The sequence below is a fragment of the Salvelinus fontinalis genome, chromosome 4, assembly GCF_029448725.1.
Source record: "Salvelinus fontinalis isolate EN_2023a chromosome 4, ASM2944872v1, whole genome shotgun sequence".
Classification (NCBI taxonomy): Eukaryota; Metazoa; Chordata; class Actinopteri; order Salmoniformes; family Salmonidae; genus Salvelinus; species Salvelinus fontinalis.
The window spans coordinates 53,509,951-53,525,643 of record NC_074668.1 but is presented as its reverse complement, the minus strand read 5'-3'; the positions used below and the strand labels follow the sequence as shown (position 1 = coordinate 53,525,643).

The 15,693-nt window shown below is 40.2% G+C and overlaps 1 protein-coding gene across 3 annotated transcripts in view; it reads right to left on the bottom strand.

The window, feature by feature from the left end:
• Positions 1-15,693, bottom strand: part of LOC129853998 (uncharacterized) — a 29,396-nt gene that overhangs the window by 4,096 nt on the left and 9,607 nt on the right. For 2 of the 3 annotated variants that reach the window (XM_055920586.1, XM_055920585.1), the window contains 3 exons: positions 8,297-8,440; positions 7,548-7,679; positions 2,830-2,970 (listed from right to left, as the gene is read on the bottom strand). In XM_055920586.1, the coding sequence (XP_055776561.1) occupies positions 2,830-2,970; positions 7,548-7,679; positions 8,297-8,424 (401 nt within the window). In that variant the 5' untranslated portion in view covers positions 8,425-8,440. The remainder of the gene's footprint in view (positions 1-2,829; positions 2,971-7,547; positions 7,680-8,296; positions 8,441-15,693) is intronic. The other variant, XM_055920587.1, reaches the window with a different exon arrangement.

Genomic DNA, 15,693 nt, shown 5'->3' with positions numbered 1-15,693 from the left:
ATGTATTTGTTTAAAATCTATCACTTCATGGTTTCATTTCAGAGAGACAAATAATCGTGTTTTTTTGCAAAATGTTATATATCTGCCTCACTCTCAGAGAAATCAGTAGTACTGCTAGGTTTTACACAGTAATAATATATATCTGCTTCACTCTCAGAGAAATCAGTAGTACTGCTAGGTTTTACACAGTAATAATATATATCTGCCTCACTCTCAGAGAAATCAGTAGTACTGCTAGGTTTTACACAGTAATAATATATATCTGCCTCACTCGCAGAGAAATCAGTAGTACTGCTAGGTTTAAAAAAAGTCAAATGTAACAAAGAACTACATGTTTGATAAAGAACTCTACAAATGATACATTTGTGACGTCAATATATATACAGTTGAAGTCAGAAGTTTACATACACTTATGTTGGAGTCATTAAAACTCGCTTTTCAACCACTCCACAAATATCTTGTTAACAAACTATAGTTTTGGTAAGTCAGGTAGGATATCTACTTCGTGCATGACACAAGTAATTTTTCCAACAATTGTTTACAGACAGATTATTTCACTTATAATTCACTGTATGACAATTCCAGTGGGTCAGAAGTTTACATACACTAAGTTGACTATGCTTTTCAACAACTTGGAAAATTCCAGAAAATGATGTCATGGATTTAGAAGCTTCTGATAGGCTAATTGACATCAATTGAGTCAATTGGAGGTGTACCTGTGGATGTATTTCAAGGTCTACCTTCAAACTCAGTGCCTCTTTGCTTGACATCATGGTAAAATCAAAAGAAATCAGCCAAGACCTCAGATTTTCTTTTTTAGACCTCCACAAATCAGGTTCATCTTTGGGAGAAATTTCCAAACGCCTGAAGGTACAACTTTCATCTGTACAAACAATAGTACGCAAGTATAAACCCCATGGGACCACGCAGCCCTCATACCGCTCAGGAAGGAGACGCGTTCTGTCTCCTAGAGATGAACGTACTTTGGTGCGAAAAGTGTAAATCAATCCCAGAACAACAGCAAAGGACCTTGTGAAGATGCTGGAGGAAACAGGTACAAAAGTATCTATATCTACAGTAAAAGGAGTCCTATATTGACATAACCTGAAAGGCCACTCAGCAAGGAAGAAGCCACTGGTCCAAAACCGCTATTAAAAAGCCAGACTACGGTTTGCAACTGCACATGGGGACAAAGATCATACTTTTTGAAGAAATGTCCTCTGGTCTGAAGAAACAAAAATAGAACTGTTTGGCTATAATGACCATCGTTATGTTTGGAAGATAAAGGGGAAGCTTGCAAGCCGAAGAACACCATCCCAACTGTGAAGCACAGGGGTGGCAGCATCATGTTGTGGGGGTGCTTTGCTGCAGGAGGGACTGGTGCGCTTCACAAAATAGATGGCATCATGAGGCAGAACAATTATATGGATATATTGAAGCAACATCTCAATAAATCAGTCAGGAAGTTAAAGCTTGGTCTCAAATGGGTCTTCCAAACTGACAATGACCCCAAGCATACTTCCAAAGTTGTGGCAAAATGGCTTAAGGACAACAAAGTCAAGGTACTGGAGTGGCCATCACAAAGCCCTGACCTCAATCCTATAGAAAATGTGTGGGCAGAACTGAAAAAGCGTGTGCGAGCAAGGAGGCCTACAAACCTGACTCAGTTACACCAGCTCTGTCAGGAGGAATGGACCAAAATTCACCCAACATATTGTGTGAAGCTTGTGGAAGGCTACCCGAAACATTTGACCCAAGTTAAACAATTTAAAGGCAATACTACCAAATACTAATTGAGTGTTTGTAAACTTCTGACCCACTGGTAATGCGATGAAAGAAAGAAAAGCTGAAATAAATAATTCTCTACTATCATTCTGACATTTCACATTCCTCAAATAAAGTGGTGATCCTAACTGACCTAAGAAAGGGAATTTTTACTAGGATTAAATCAGGAATTGTGAAAAACTGAGTTTAAATGTGAATGTAAACTTCCAACCTCAACTGTATATATGTATATGTATATTTAAATTTTTTATTAAATACAGTAATATGAGATCTGTATGTAAAACATTTACTTCTGAATTCTGCAGATCTTTTTATCCAGGACCTGGTTTCCCAAAAACATCTTAAAGCTAAGTTCATTAAAACCTTCGTAGGAGCATTGTTAAATCTCCGAGCTGTTTCCCAAAACCATCGTTATTAATGTGGAACAGCTTAGTGCATCGTTAGATGCTTTTTTACCCTCCTGCATCACTTTAATCACAGAAGATCTCTGTTAAACATAAAATCACATGGTTTATCCGTCTCTCTGTGACTGCAGATAAATACAGAACAAAGTTGACTACAAATACAAAGTTGCAAATGTCTTTGCAATTGAAAGAAACAAGCGACGTATAAAATGATTTGCCTCAAATTATACATTTAAATGAAACTGAGATGACTGCATTAAAATATAAACAGTAGGCTATAGGCCTATTACAATCAGATTGAAATACGTTTTATGTTTTATTGAGTTCTATTTTGCTACTTGTAGACTACGGTCTGTAATTTGTCTCAATATTTTTTTTAAATGTGTAGCCTAACGCTTTGATGTGCCAAATCTGTGATTTAGTGCATTTTTATTAGGTAAGGATTAGAATAAGCTGCCTCAATATTTGTAGCCATAGGTGATAATATTTCTCTAGGGGCTGAGTATTGTGAACGAATTATAATGTTAAGGAAAGATTTAAAAGGAGCAATCTGATCTGAGAGCAGCAATCTGATCTGAGAGCAGCACTCCCTTTCTTTAGATCCTATCAGTATTGATACATGCTCCACCAGACGTGATACCTTGTCATGCCGCTTATCCCCTTTCTGCTGGTCGGCCTGCGGCTATGGAACCCAGATCTGTTCACCGGACGTGCTACCTTGTCCCGAACAGGCTGTTTAGGCTGTTTCGACTCTCTCTCTCTCTCTCTCTCTCTACCACACCTGCTGGCACGAGACGACCGTTAGACCCAATGACGTGTTTCTGCCAATGAGCTTCAAATCAAATCAAATTGTATTTCTCACATGCACCAAATACAACAGGTGTACACTTTACTGTGAAATTCTTACTTATGAGCCCTTTCCCAACAATGCAGATGAAAAAAGGAAATAGTAACACAATACAATAACAATAATGAGACTATAAGGAGTACCAGTACTGAGTCAATGTGCAGGGGTACCAGGTAGTTGAGGTAATAATGAGACTATAAGGAGTACCCGTACTGAGTCAATGTGCAGGGGTACCAGGTAGTTGAGGTAATAATGAGACTATAAGGAGTACCAGTACTGAGTCAATGTGCAGGGGTACCAGGTAGTTGAGGTAATAATGAGGCTATATTTGAGGTAATATGTACATGTAGGTAGGGGTAAAAGTGACTAGGCAATCAGGATAGAGATTACATCTCCACATCCAGGGAGTGCACACACACACTCAATCACAGACACACGTTGTGTTTGTTTATTATTGTTTTAGGACTATGAAAATGGAAGAAAGGATTAGAATATGGATTATGAAAATTTAACTTGGAATATTGTTATACTCAGCAGTATAGTATCTGAGGGGGGATAGAGACTGGTTGTTACATCAGTATTACTATAGTATCTGAGGGGGGATAGAGACTGGTTGTTACATCAGTATTACTATAGTATCTGAGGGGGGATAGAGACTGGTTGTTACATCAGTAATACTATAGTATCTGAGGGGGGATAGAGACTGGTTGTTACATCAGTATTACTATAGTATCTGAGGGGGGATAGAGACTGGTTGTTACATCAGTAATACTATAGTATCTGAGGGGTGATAGAGACTGGTTGTTACATCAGTAATACTATAGTATCTGAGGGGTGATAGAGACTGGTTGTTACATCAGTATTACTATAGTATCTGAGGGGGGATAGAGACTGGTTGTTACATCAGTATTACTATAGTATCTGAGGGGGGATAGAGACTGGTTGTTACATCAGTAATACTATAGTATCTGAGGGGTGATAGAGACTGGTTGTTACATCAGTATTACTATAGTATCTGAGGGGTGATAGAGACTGGTTGTTACATCAGTAATACTATAGTATCTGAGGGGTGATAGAGACTGGTTGTTACATCAGTATTACTATAGTATCTGAGGGGTGATAGAGACTGGTTGTTACATCAGTAATACTATAGTATCTGAGGGGTGATAGAGACTGGTTGTTACATCAGTATTACTATAGTATCTGAGGGGTGATAGAGACTGGTTGTTACATCAGTATTACTATAGTATCTGAGGGGTGATAGAGACTGGTTGTTACATCAGTAATACTATAGTATCTGAGGGGTGATAGAGACTGGTTGTTACATCAGTAATACTATAGTATCTGAGGGGTGATAGAGACTGGTTGTTACATCAGTAATACTATAGTATCTGAGGGGTGATAGAGACTGGTTGTTACATCAGTATTACTATAGTATCTGAGGGGTGATAGAGACTGGTTGTTACATCAGTAATACTATAGTATCTGAGGGGTGATAGAGACTGGTTGTTACATCAGTATTACTATAGTATCTGAGGGGTGATAGAGACTGGTTGTTACATCAGTATTACTATAGTATCTGAGGGGTGATAGAGACTGGTTGTTACATCAGTAATACTATAGTATCTGAGGGGGGATAGAGACTGGTTGTTACATCAGTAATACTATAGTATCTGAGGGGTGATAGAGACTGGTTGTTACATCAGTAATACTATAGTATCTGAGAGGTGATAGAGACTGGTTGTTACATCAGTAATACTATAGTATCTGAGGGGGGATATAGACTGGTTGTTACATCAGTAATACTATAGTATCTGAGGGGTGATAGAGACTGGTTGTTACATCAGTAATACTATAGTATCTGAGGGGTGATAGAGACTGGTTGTTACATCAGTAATACTATAGTATCTGAGAGGTGATAGAGACTGGTTGTTACATCAGTAATACTATAGTATCTGAGGGGGGATATAGACTGGTTGTTACATCAGTAATACTATAGTATCTGAGAGGTGATAGAGACTGGTTGTTACATCAGTAATACTATAGTATCTGAGGGGTGATAGAGACTGGTTGCTACATCAGTAATACTATAGTATCTGAGGGGTGATAGAGACTGGTTGTTACATCAGTAATACTATAGTATCTGAGGGGGGATAGAGACTGGTTGTTACATCAGTAATACTATAGTATCTGAGGGGGGATAGAGACTGGTTGTTACATCAGTAATACTATAGTATCTGAGGGGTGATAGAGACTGGTTGCTACATCAGTAATACTATAGTATCTGAGGGGTGATAGAGACTGGTTGTTACATCAGTAATACTATAGTATCTGAGGGGGGATAGAGACTGGTTGTTACATCAGTAATACTATAGTATCTGAGGGGGGATAGAGACTGGTTGTTACATCAGTAATACTATAGTATCTGAGGGGTGATAGAGACTGGTTGTTACATCAGTAATACTATAGTATCTGAGGGGTGATAGAGACTGGTTGCTACATCAGTAATACTATAGTATCTGAGGGGTGATAGAGACTGGTTGTTACATCAGTAATACTATAGTATCTGAGGGGGGATAGAGACTGGTTGTTACATCAGTAATACTATAGTATCTGAGGGGGGATAGAGACTGGTTGTTACATCAGTAATACTATAGTATCTGAGGGGTGATAGAGACTGGTTGTTACATCAGTAATACTATAGTATCTGAGGGGTGATAGAGACTGGTTGTTACATCAGTAATACTATAGTATCTGAGGGGTGATAGAGACTGGTTGCTACATCAGTAATACTATAGTATCTGAGGGGTGATAGAGACTGGTTGTTACATCAGTAATACTATAGTATCTGAGGGGTGATAGAGACTGGTTGTTACATCAGTAATACTATAGTATCTGAGGGGTGATAGAGACTGGTTGTTACATCAGTAATACTATAGTATCTGAGGGGTGATAGAGACTGGTTGCTACATCAGTAATACTATAGTATCTGAGGGGTGATAGAGACTGGTTGCTACATCAGTAATACTATAGTATCTGAGGGGTGATAGAGACTGGTTGTTACATCAGTAATACTATAGTATCTGAGGGGGGATAGAGACTGGTTGTTACATCAGTAATACTATAGTATCTGAGGGGGGATAGAGACTGGTTGTTACATCAGTAATACTATAGTATCTGAGGGGTGATAGAGACTGGTTGCTACATCAGTAATACTATAGTATCTGAGGGGTGATAGAGACTGGTTGTTACATCAGTAATACTATAGTATCTGAGGGGGGATAGAGACTGGTTGTTACATCAGTAATACTATAGTATCTGAGGGGGGATAGAGACTGGTTGTTACATCAGTAATACTATAGTATCTGAGAGGTGATAGAGACTGGTTGTTACATCAGTAATACTATAGTATCTGAGGGGTGATAGAGACTGGTTGTTACATCAGTAATACTATAGTATCTGAGGGGGGATAGAGACTGGTTGTTACATCAGTAATACTATAGTATCTGAGGGGGGATAGAGACTGGTTGTTACATCAGTAATACTATAGTATCTGAGGGGGGATAGAGACTGGTTGTTACATCAGTATTACTATAGTATCTGAGGGGTGATAGAGACTGGTTGCTACATCAGTAATACTATAGTATCTGAGGGGTGATAGAGACTGGTTGTTACATCAGTAATACTATAGTATCTGAGGGGTGATAGAGACTGGTTGTTACATCAGTAATACTATAGTATCTGAGGGGTGATAGAGACTGGTTGTTACATCAGTAATACTATAGTATCTGAGGGGTGATAGAGACTGGTTGTTACATCAGTAATACTATAGTATCTGAGGGGTGATAGAGACTGGTTGCTACATCAGTAATACTATAGTATCTGAGGGGTGATAGAGACTGGTTGTTACATCAGAAGTTGATGGTTATCTATAGGAGCCAGATGGCTGTGGAATGTGCTGGGTGGACGGGAGGAAGTCACGGGATATACGTGATACGGGTGGAGATCTTTGGATTAGGCATCAAGGGGGTTGAGGTCAGGTCAGATTCCTTTAAGGGAGAAACAATGGTTTATTACCCTATCATTTACATTTACATTTAAGTCATTTAGCAGACGCTCTTATCCAGAGCGACTTACAAATTGGAAAGTTCATACATATTCATCCTGGTCCCCCCGTGGGGAATGAACCCACAACCCTGGCGTTGCAAGCGCCATGCTCTACCAACTGAGCCACACTATCACTTCGTCTTCCTGTCGAACCATAAAAGATGTAAGGATTGGAGAGAAGGAGCAGTGCCTAAATTGGAGTATATACGCTTGTGGTGGTGGAAAAAATGTTTTGTCTGAATGCAGCTGTATTGACCCTCTGGGCAGAATAAACTTGGTTAAGCTTTCATAACTGTCCGTAGAGTTTTTTACTCTGAGAATTAGAACCTAACAAAAACAACAAAAATAAATGTGAAAATGGGAGAGGAGAAATGACTAGAGACAGTGTTGTTTAACTCACAGACCATGACCCATGAGTTCTTTTTACAGTAGAAAAGTCTCCCTCTCTGAAGTTTATAGGCTGACCCATAGACCAGTCACTCTTCATGGACACACATCTGGGTACAGGGGAGGCTGGTCTCTTCAGCTTGATTGGGCTTCAACACAACAGAGACAAACGTTATGTCTCTCATCTACTCTGAGCTCAGATGGGAAACGTAAGAAAAGTTCCATTCCAAAACGCTATATATCACTTTTCAGAAACGTTGGTAAATTATCTTTTATTGTTTAAATAAATTATTAAACCACTACAAGGCTTTAAAGTGTATACTTTCCACTTAGAAATGTCAGACTTGATTTGCCTTGATGAAAAATGGATTAACCCCAAAATGTCCCTTAATTATAATCCACAAAAAAATGCACATTTGCTGATATTTTCCTGCTGTGAGAAACTGGGTGAAATGAAGATATGGTATTTTAAGCTAGCTAGGTGAGACAACCACATATCACAGTCAAATATACAGGATACAAACGTTCCATTCCTGATAAACAATGGATATATAGATATCTAGGTGAGACAACAACATATCACAGTTAAATATACAGGATACAAACATTCCATTCCTGCTAAACAATGGAGATATAGCATTTTGTTTAAAAACACATTTTCATACACATCTAAAATCTAGAACAGTTAGAATGTACCCATAAGAAATAATTTATGATTGAAAAAACGTTTTAGAATATACATTCTTAAACAATATTGTCAGCTCACCTCTTAGTTTTGGTGTCATGTCCCCCAGAGAGACCCATTTTAGAGGCAGGGCCCCCTTCCTCTCTCTCCCCAGAGAGACTCCTTTTGGAGGCAGGGCCCCCCTCCTCTCTCTCCCCAGAGTGACTCATTTTAGATCACTGACCCCTAAACAGAGATCCAGCATGATGGTTATGGTTAACACAGTGACCCCTAAACAGAGATCCAACATGTTGGTTGTGGTTAACACAGTGACAACTAAACAGAGATCCAGCATGTTGGTTGTGGTTAACACAGTGACAACTAAACAGAGATCCAGCATGTTGGTTGTGGTTAACACAGTGACAACTAAACAGAGATCCAGCATGTTGCTTGTGGTTAACACAGTGACAACTAATTATTGAATGTCAATTGTTCTCATTTATTCATTATCTCTTAGAAATAAAACATTTACTAACAGACACATCCAAACAGTAAGGTGATTTAATGCAAGTACTTATTCTAGCCCAATGACTACTCAAAACCCGCCCACAAGGCCTGAAAACTAGGCCCAAAAAATTGCCCCTGATAGGCCTACATTTTATTTCAGATAGACTACAGTAGGCTGGGCAAGATGATTTAGCAGCTTGCTTAGTACAAATTGACATATTAATTTATTTAACATGAATAGCAAGGAGATTTTGAGGCAAGAAGTGCTTCTGTTACCCAGTAGCTTGCTGCAATTGACACTGGTCTGACCAATCGGATTCCACGTTTCAAGATTGCTTCGATCACGTGGACTCGGATATGTCCCGGGTTACCTCAGACAATAACATTGATATATACGCTGACTCGGTGAGCGAGTTCATAAGGAAGTGTTATACCCACTGTGACTATTATAACCTTCCCTAACCAGAAACCGTGGATTGATGGCAGCATTCGTGCAAAACTGAAAGCACGTACCACCGCATTTAATCATGAGAAGGCGACTGGAAACATGGCTGAAAACAAAAAGTGTAGTTATTCCCTCCGTAAGGCAATCAAACAAGCAAAGCGTCAGTACAGAGACAAAGTAGAGTCGCAATTCAACGGCTCAAACACGAGACCTATGTGGCAGGGTCTACAGACAATCACGGATTACAAAAAGAAAACCAGCCCCGTCACGGATATCGACGTCTTGCTCCTAGACAAATTAAGCAACTTCTTTGCTCGCTTTGAGGACAATACAGCGCCACCGACGTGGCCCGCTACCAAAGACTGTGGACTCTCCTTCTCCGTGGCCGAAGTGAGTAAAACATTTAAGCGAGTTAACCCTCGCAAGGCTGCCGGCCCAGACGGCATCCCTAGCCGCGTCCTCAGAGCATGTGCAGACCAGCTGGTTGGTGTGTTTACAGATATATTCAATCAATCCCTATCGCAGTCTGCTGTCCCCACATGCTTCAAGATGGCTACCATTGTTCCTGTTCCCAAGAAAGCAAAGATAACTGAACTAAATGACTATCGCCCCGTAGCACTCACTTCTGTCATCATGAAGTGCTTTGAGAAACTAGTCAAGGATCATATCACCTCCACCCTACCTGTCACCCTAGACCCACTCCAATTTGCTTACCACCCCAATAGGCCACAGACGATGCAATCGCCATCACACTGCACACTGGCCTATCCCATCTGGACAAGAGGAATACTTATGTAAGAATGCTGTTCATTGACGACAGCTCAGCATTCAACACCATAGTACCCTCCAAACTCATCATTTTTAAAAATGTATTTCACCTTTATTTAAACAGGTAGGCAAGTTGAGAACAAGTTCTCATTTACAATTGTGACATGGCCAAGATAAAGCAAAGCAGTTCGACACATACAACAACACAGAGTTACACATGGAGTAAAACAAACATACAGTCAATAATACAGTAGAAAAATAAGTCTATATACAATGTGAGCAAGTGAGGTGAGATAACTTCTACTTGGTCACAATTCCGGATCCGGGAGGACCCCCATCAGTAAAAAAGCTGACTAGCATAGCCTAGCATAGCGTCACAAGTAAATACTAGCATCTAAATATCATTAAATCACAAGTCCAAGACACCAGATTAAAGATACACATCTTGTGAATCCAGCCATCATTTCTGATTTTTAAAATGTTTTACAGGGAAGACACAATATGTAAATCTATTAGCTAACCACGATAGCAAAAGACACAACTTTTTTTATCCACCATTTCTTTCCTGCATAGGTAGCTATCACAATTTCGACCAAATAAAGATATAAATAGCCACTAACCAAGACACAACTTCATCAGATGACAGTCTGATAACATATTTATTGTATAGCATATGTTTTGTTAGAAAAATGTGCATATTTCAGGTATAAATCATAGTTTACCATTGCAGCCACCATCACAACTCTCACCAAAGCAACTAGAATAACTACAGAGACCAACGTGAATTACCTAAATACTCATCATAAAACATTTCTGAAAAATACACAGCGTACAGCAAATGAAAGACAAAGATCTTGTAAATCCAGCCAATATTTCAGATTTTTTAAGTGTTTTACAGCGAAAACACAATATAGCATTATATTAGCTTACTACAATAGCCAACCACACAACAGCATTGATTCAGGCCAACAATAGCGATAACGAATAAACCAGCAAAAGATATAAATTTTTTCACTAACCTTCTCAAACTTCTTCAGATGACAGTCCTATAACATCATATTACACAATACATATAGAGTTTGTTCGAAAATGTGCATATTTAGCGGCACAAATCGTGGTTATACAATTAGAATAGTAGCCAAGCTGCCAACAATATGTCGGGAGAAATCTTGGGAGAGGCACCTAATCTAATCATTAACTAATCCTAAACTTGACTAAAAAATACAGGTTGGACAGCAAATGAAAGATACATTAGTTCTTAATGCAATCGCTGTGTTAGATTTTTAAAATTAACGTTACTACGACATACAGCGTGCGTTAAAGCGAGACCGCACCGAAATTAATGGCGGAATATGAGTTTAACATTTTTCAACAGAACAAGGAATTAACATCATAAATAGTTCTTACTTTTTGATGAGCTCCCATCAGAATCTTGGGCAAGTTGTCCTTCTTCCAAAAGAATCGTTGCTCGGTTGTAGATTGTCGCCTTCAACATTGGAATTAGCAGTAAACATTAGCCATGTGGGCCAGACTGTGCCCAAGTCCATAGAACGCAGCACAAATAAATACCCGAAAATCGCAATATGCTGATATAAACTGATATAACTCGGTTTAAAATAACAACATTATGATGTCTTTAACACCTATATCGAATAAAAACAGAGCCGGATATATCTAAGGGCTATAACGGGAGCTTTCTAGAACGACATCCTGAGGTCCTTTTTGCTTCATGGCTAAGAGAAGAAAGGGAGAACCCCACGTTGCCAGCCCATTTATAAGGCCTCAGATCTGCCCAGCAACTCCATTTCAATTCTCACTATTCGCTGACATCCAGGGGAAGGCGTATGCAGTGCATCTCAACCAATAGAAGACAGGCAAATTAATAAACCGACCTCAGAACAGCCTGCAGAATTCAGCATTCTCACATCCTCATAGGAAAATTGCTCCAACTCGAGTTCTGTTTTACTCACAGATATAATTCAAACGGTTTTAGAAACTAGAGAGTGTTTTCTATCCAATAGTAATAATAATATGCATATTGTACGAGCAAGAATTGAGTACGAGGCAGTTTAACTTCTTGAGAATACAGGGGGTGCTGTTTTCGCATTAGTATAATTGCCTCTACAGATTAAACTGCCTCTTATTCAATTATTGCTGTTACTATATGCATATAACCATATACCATTGGATAGAAAACAAGCTATGGTTTCTAAAACCGTTTCAATTTTGTCTCTGAGTGAAACACAAGTCATTTGACAGCACTTTCCCTGAGCAAGAAGAAGATTGCAAGATGTGTATGCTCGCTTCAACGCTCTGCCTATATATGGTCACGCCACCTATGACCCGAAACACACTTCATTCGTCTTCCTCTGGGTGTCAGGAAGACGTCAGAGGAGAAATTTTTTGTTTATCTTGTACTGACGTGAAATAAGACCTATTTCTTTAGCGTGACCGACAACTTCCGGTTTTCTGAAACGCGCGTTTTAGAGGTGCAATTGTCTTTTGTTATGCTGCGGTTACGGATGAAAACTATCCCCGTCTCGAAGTTTGTTTGATACATGTGACCATATCATCTTAATGTATGTTTTTTCAATATAGTTTAATCAGATTATTTGAATTTTTTCGGGAGTTTTGCCGTGTTCCGTTCTGTGAGTTTTTTAACTTTGGACAGAACCGTGCTAGTCGACCAGTACCTACGCTAAATGAAGAGGGAAAGTTGCCATTGTGAATGGATTGAACGACTCATCAGGACTAAGGACACCTTTATCAACATTCTGATGAAAGATCAGCAATAGTAAGACCCAATTTACGATGTTATTTCATATATCTGTCGTGCATGTGAACTGGTCGGGCGCGCCCAGCTGGTTCTGGCTGGCGTGGCTATGCTAATTTAGCGCTACATTTTGTTTTCGCTATAAAACATTTAATAAATCTGAAATATTGTTTGGATTCACCAGATGTTGGGCTTTCAATATCTGTACGCTGTGTATTTTTTCTGAAATGTTTTAAGACAAGTAATTAGTTATATGAAGTTGGTCTCTGTAATTGTTCTGGCTGCATCAGCACTATATCAGATTGCAGCTGCAATGTAGAACTGTGATTTATACCTGAAAAATGCACATTTAAAAAAAAAAAACTATGCTATACCATAAATATGTTATCAGACTGTCATCTTATGAATTTGTTTGTTGGTTAGTGGCTATATATATTTTCATTTAGTCGAATTAGTGATAGCTACTGACGCAGGAAAAAACTGTTGGAGTAAGAAAATGGTATCTTTTGCTAACGTGTTTAGCTAATAGATTTACATATTGTGTCTTCCCTGTAAAACATTTAAAAAATCTGAAATGGTGGTTTTATTCACAAGATCTGTGTCTTTCATTGGGTGTCTTGGACTTGTGATTTAATGATATTTAGATGCTACTATTTAATTGTGACGCTATGCTAACGATGCTAATCAGTGTGGGGGGGGGGGTGGGGGGTGCTCCCGAATCCGGGTTAGGTACTCGGTAGAGGTTAATTTGGGAACGAAATTATTACAAAGTGCAAACACCACCCCCTTTTGAGAAAAGGATAAGGGAGGTAAAGGCAAAAAAGGCCATGGTGGCGAAGTAAATACAATATAGCAAGTAAAACACTGGAATGGTTGATTTGCAGTGGAAGAATGTGCAAAGTAGAGATAGAAATAATGGGGTGCAAAGGAGCAAAATAAATAAATAAATACAGTAGGGAAAGAGGTATTTGTTTGGGATAAATTATAGATTGGCTGTGTATAATGTGCAGTAATCTGTGAGCTGCTCTGACAGCTGGTGCTTAAAGCTAGTGAGGGAGGTAAGTGTTTCCAGTTTCAGAGATTTTTGTAGTTCGTTCCAGTCATTGGCAGCAGAGAACTAGAAGGAGAGGCGGCCAAAGGAAGAATTGGTTTTGGGGCTGACCAGAGAGATATACCTGCTGGAGCGCGTTTTACAGGTGTGTGCTGCTATGGTGACCAGCGAGCTGAGAAGGGGGGACTTTACCTAGCAGCGACTAGGTGCTAGGAGATGACCTGGAGCCAGTGGGTTTGGCGACGAGTATGAAGCGAGGGCCAGTCAACGAGAGCGTACAGGTCGCAGTGGTGGGTAGTATATGGGGCTTTGGTGACAAAACAGATGGCACTGTGATAGACTGCATCCAATTTATTGGGTAGGGTATTGGAGGCTATTTTGTAAATGATATCGCTGAAGTCGAGGATTGGTAGGATGGTCAGTTTTACAAGGGTATGTTTGGCAGCATGAGTGAAGGATGCTTTGTTGCGAAATAAGAAGCCAATTCTAGATTTAACTTTGGATTGGAGATGTTTGATGTGAGTCTGGAAGGAGATTTTACAGTCTAACCAGACACCTATGTATTTGTAGTTGTCCACATATTCTAAGTCAGAACCGTCCAGAGTAGTGATGTTGGACAGGCGGGCAGGTGCAGGCAGCGTTCGGTTGAAGAGCATTTATTTAGTTTTACTTGTATTTAAGAGCAATTGGAGGCCACGGAAGGAGAGTTGTATGGCATTGAAGCTCGCCTGGAGGGTTGTTAACACAGTATCCAAAGAAGGGCCAGAAGTATACAGAATGGTGTCGTCTGCGTAGAGGTGGATCAGAGACTCACCAGCAGCAAGAGCGACATCATTGATGTATACAGAGAAGAGAGTCGGTCCAAGAATTGAACCCTGTGTCACCCCCATAGAGACTGCCAGAGGCCCGGACAACAGACCCTCCGATTTGACACACTGAACTCTATCAGAGAAGTAGTTGGTGAACCAGGCGAGGCAATAATTTGAGAAACCAAGGCTGTCTAGTCTGCCGATGAGGATGTGGTGATTGACAGAGTCGAAAGCATGGCCAGGTCAATGAATACGGTTGCACAGTATTGTTTCTTATCGATGGCAGTTAAGATATCGTTTAGGACCTTGAGCGTGGCTGAGGTGCACGCATGACCAGCTCTGAAACCAGATTGCATAGCGGAGAAGGTATGGTGGGATTCGAAATGGTCAGTAATCTGTTTGTTGACTTGGCTTTCGAAGACCTTAGAAAGGCAGGGTAGGATAGATATAGGTCTGTAGCAGTTTGGGTCAAGAGTGTCTCCCCCTTTGAAGAGGGGGATGACCGCAGCTGCTTTCCAATCTTTGGGAATCTCAGACGTCACGAAAGAGAGGTTGAACAGGCTAGTAATAGGGGTGGCAACAATTTCGGCAGATAATTTTAGAAAGAAAGGGTCCAGATTGTCTAGCCCGGCTGATTTGTAGGGGTCCAGATTTTGCAGCTTTCAGAACATCAGCTGACTGGATTTGGGAGAAGGAGAAATGGGGAAGGCTTGGGCGAGTTGCTGTGGGAGGTACAGTGCTGTTGACCGGGGTATGGGTAGCCAGGTGGAAAGCATGGTCCTGTGCAACTGTGTCCTTGACATCCTGAGGGGCCACTCCAGGTGGTGAAGGTAGGAAACAACATCTCCACCCCTCTGACCCTCAACACTGGGGCCCCACAAAGGTGCGTCCTCAGCCCCCTCCTGTACTCCCTGTTCACCCACGACTGTGTTGCCATGCACGCCTCAAACTCAATCATCAAGTTTGCATCCAACACTACAGTGGTAGGCTTGATTACCAACAATGACGACAGGGAGGAGGTGAGAGCCCTCAGAGTGTGGTGTCAGGAAAATAACCTCTCACTCAACGTCAACAAAACAAAGGAGATGATCGTGGACTTCAGGAAACAGCAAAGGGAGCACCCCCTATCCACATCGATGGGACAGT